This window comes from Pinus tabuliformis, chromosome 1_2 (assembly GCF_031772625.1).
Source record: "Pinus tabuliformis cultivar Carrire ecotype Pingquan chromosome 1_2, CPIR1, whole genome shotgun sequence".
In the NCBI taxonomy this organism is placed as follows: Eukaryota; Viridiplantae; Streptophyta; class Pinopsida; order Pinales; family Pinaceae; genus Pinus; species Pinus tabuliformis.
Window position 1 is genome coordinate 530,874,796 of NC_142298.1, and position 3,670 is coordinate 530,878,465.

At 35.3% G+C, this 3,670-nt stretch overlaps 1 protein-coding gene across 1 annotated transcript; it reads right to left on the reverse strand.

Annotated features, from left to right (window-relative positions):
- Positions 1-217: 217 nt before the first annotated feature.
- LOC149206675 (ethylene-responsive transcription factor ERF026-like) lies at positions 218-1,396 on the reverse strand. The gene has a single exon (XM_089393770.1). The coding sequence runs from the start codon at positions 1,383-1,385 to the stop codon at positions 624-626; it is 762 nt and encodes a 253-aa protein (XP_089249896.1). The 5' UTR covers positions 1,386-1,396; the 3' UTR covers positions 218-623.
- Positions 1,397-3,670: the final 2,274 nt, after the last annotated feature.

Genomic DNA, 3,670 nt, shown 5'->3' on the forward strand with positions numbered 1-3,670 from the left:
GTCATTACCTTACAAATGATTAGTTTTTATATGTCCGAGTTGAATGGTATGTCATATCATCCCTGTCCATATTCTTAAAACACAATGGAGCCATAGATCCTGAAGTTTCTGGAAGTACCAATTCAGAGAATCTAACAAATAAGGTCAATATATAATTTTTATAAACTGAACTTTCATCAAATAGCTTACAAGTAGACCTGCAGCCTATACAGAAAAAGGAAAAGATTACTGAACATTATCCAGTGACATTGAAATCTTCCAAAGCAAAACGGAGCATGGAATCTCCTCACCAGGAGTTCAGTTCAGTGTACTTTAACATAGAGAATAAAATGGTGGAAATTCTTGAAATAGTTTGGTTGTAACTAGATAGCTTTAGTCTGCCTCCTCACTAGGAGGAGTTTAGTGTACATAAAAGCAGGGTGGATGTAAGTATTCACAGCAGTAGTTTAATGTACTTTAAAAGTTTACAATAGAGATTAAAATGGTGGAAATACTAGTAAAGGGTTGGATGTAAATATTCACAAATTTTATCGTGAGAGGAAAATCCCAACACTAGCAGAGTGGCGTATAATCGTTCCATAATTGAGAGGATTGCATGATTACCTTATGCAGACGATTGGCTTTTAAAAATCATACCAGAGAGATCCTTCATCCGACTTGTCCACCTCATCTACTTCATCGTTGCTGAACAAAGGCGGGGGAGGAAGCAGAAGAGCTTCTGCCAAATCCGTATATAAGTTGCAGGAATCGTACCAGTTCTCTTCAACTATTGCAGGCTCACCAACATCTGCACTTGTTTTCTTCAAGTCTGGGCTGATTTTTGGCGATGGTTGATGCGAAGAGGAGGTGGCTGCATGCTCATTACTTACTTGAAGGTTTCTTTGGCTTCTCCTTTCTCTTTCTTTATTGTGGCTCAACCTTGCAGACTTCCCTGCACTAGCAGATGCAGAACTGAATGCAACGGCTGCTTGTGCAGCGGCAGCTTGAATGTGTCGCGGAGACGAAGAAATTGGTTGTGGAAAGTGATCAATCAGCTCTGGGAAATTGAGCAACGCATGCCTATTTCCCTTCAAGTGGAATGCAGCGACGTCGTAGGCTCGAGCGGCCATCTCTGGCGTATCGAAGGAGCCGAGCCAGATTCGGGTTTTCTTTTTGGGTTCCCGAATTTCAGACACCCATTTGCCCCAACTACGACGACGCACGCCTCTGTACCCTGGATTTTGCACCTTCAACGTTCTCTCCTCTGAAGAGGAAGGGGCAGCCTCGTCTTCGGCTCGAATCGTCGTGATCCCACCCTTACCTGTAGATGCAGAATTGTTGGTTGCTTCTGTGTCTGTTGAAGAAGTGATCATAGTTTCAGGGACAAGAGAGGCTCCATTATCCATAGATTTTTGCCTACAAAATTAGGTGCTGCAACATAGGTTCATAGGTTCATGTGGAGAAATTAGGTGTTAAAATATTGATTTGCACGCGGTTGTGACACGTTCATCACAACTGTAAGAAAAAAGGACATGCCAGGCTACTCGAATTCTGAAGTCCAGTGGAGCAGATAAAATAGCGGAGCCCATCACGAAACAATTGTTACATGTAAAATAGAGGACCCCATTACGGAAGAAGAACTAGAGGACCCGCGCTTTAACGAAAGATCCCATTACGCGCTAAAACAGCTGGACTGCACATCTCGATTCCTTATTTGCGAGCAGTCGTCGTCAGTAGTCACAATTCTAATTTGGAGCATTCTGTCTGCACGGAAATGCAGGAACCCTACGTTCTTATCCTCTATGGTGGTAGGTTATTAATTCTTTCACTAAGGGTGTTTGATTGTGGGAAATGATATGATTAGGCCGTTTTGATTAGGATCAAGGAGTAGATAGTGGTGTTTGATTCTGGGAAATGACATGTTTGGTCGGTTTTGATGAGGTGATTTGATTAGGTTCAAAGAGTAGATAGCTGTGGAGAGTTTTCACTCAGTTATAAAATTGTGATCCTCTTACACTACTAAATATTTTTGGTTTAATTTTTATGTGCGTAACTCTCATATAAATGTGGAAAAGTAATTGAGCTATCACAATTCCATCTCTCATTTTTTTCAATTGAATGTAGTATTAGTTTTTTTTTTTTTTAATAAGTAAAACTAAAATCTACCATTAGAATTTATAGTTTTGTGGTTTTTTTTTCACAACAAAAATTGTGTATTAATACACAAATAATCTATTTTGTATAAGTAAAAATCTGCAATTAGAATAAAATATGTTTAATTTTGTAGTTTTTTTTTTTCACAAACAAAAATTGTGTATTAATACACAAATAATCTATTTTGTATAAGTAAAAATTTGCAATTAGAATAAAATATGTAATTGAAGTATAACTAAATGAATGTCATGGGAGAAAATTCTTCAATGATCTTAAAAATCCATTCTTCCTGAAATACAACTAAATAATTTCATAGGAGAAAATTTTTCAATAATATTAAAAATCCATTCTTCACTTAACTGAAAAAAATAAAGGAAACAATACTAGACATTTTGAGATTTGAATTTATCCATATCTTGAAAAAATTAAATACATTTTTACAAATTGCTGTAAAAAACCAAATATTTCTAATATTTAAATAAAACGGACTCTCTAAAACCATCTAACACCACCTAAAATACAGAAATTTGAGGATTTTTGTTTCAATATTTTCTGCTTGAAGTCGAAAATTTCCTTAATTCACTTTCACTTTAGGAGATTCTCAGAATGAAAGTGTATTTATAGAATCTCAGAATATTCATTAACAGAATTCACTTATATACCTCTCCTTACAATGATTTTTCTATAATGTACCTCTATATATATATATATCAGTGGATATCGATATTGTTTTAAATTGTTCTGTTGTTCTAAATTGATTTGTGGTAGTATGAAACCTTGCATTTATAACCCTGAAACCCAGATTGTCCCTATCAGAAAAGAAACCCAATTTTTCAAGCTGTTAGGAGATTCTTGTACACTAGAAGAGAGATCGAGTATTTTTTTTTTATTAATGGTATGTTTTTAGTAATTGATGTAATAGATTAATCATTATTTTTCCAATTGTGAAAATCTATCATATTTTACTTGTCAAATCAGGCATGAGGACAATTATCTCTGGCTGTTAATTTCTGATGTAGGCTGACTCATCATCCTTAATCAAGGAAGATTTTTTTACATTAGAAGAGAGATCGAGTATTTTTTTTTGGATTAATGGTATGTTTTTAGTAATTGATGTAATAGATTAATCATTATTTTTCCAACTGTGAAAATCTATCATATTTTACTTGTCAAATCAGGCATGAGGACAACTATCTCTGGCTGTTAATTTCGGATGTAGGCTGACTCATCACCCTTAATCAAGGAAAACTATCTCATCACCTTTAATCAAGGAAAAACATGCTCCCTGGAATAATCCACTCGTGGTCTAAAGGGGCAGGCTTTCAGTATTGCCAGATGCCTCTGAATCTTGGGCCATTAACCTGTTTCTTTACATTCGAAAAACAAACTCTTAACCAATCAGAAACAATTTCAGGACATACTCCAGCACCATAAACTAATAATTATTATGAAAACATAAAATTGATTATCCATCCAACAAATTTGGTTTTTCAAGTTAGAAAATATTTCACTACATAAAAAAGATGGGACATTTTTC

Coding starts and splice junctions, on each gene's coding strand:
- LOC149206675 (XM_089393770.1), bottom strand. CDS start 1,385: ATGGATAATGGAGCCTCTCTTGTCCCTGAAACTATGATCACTTCTTCA.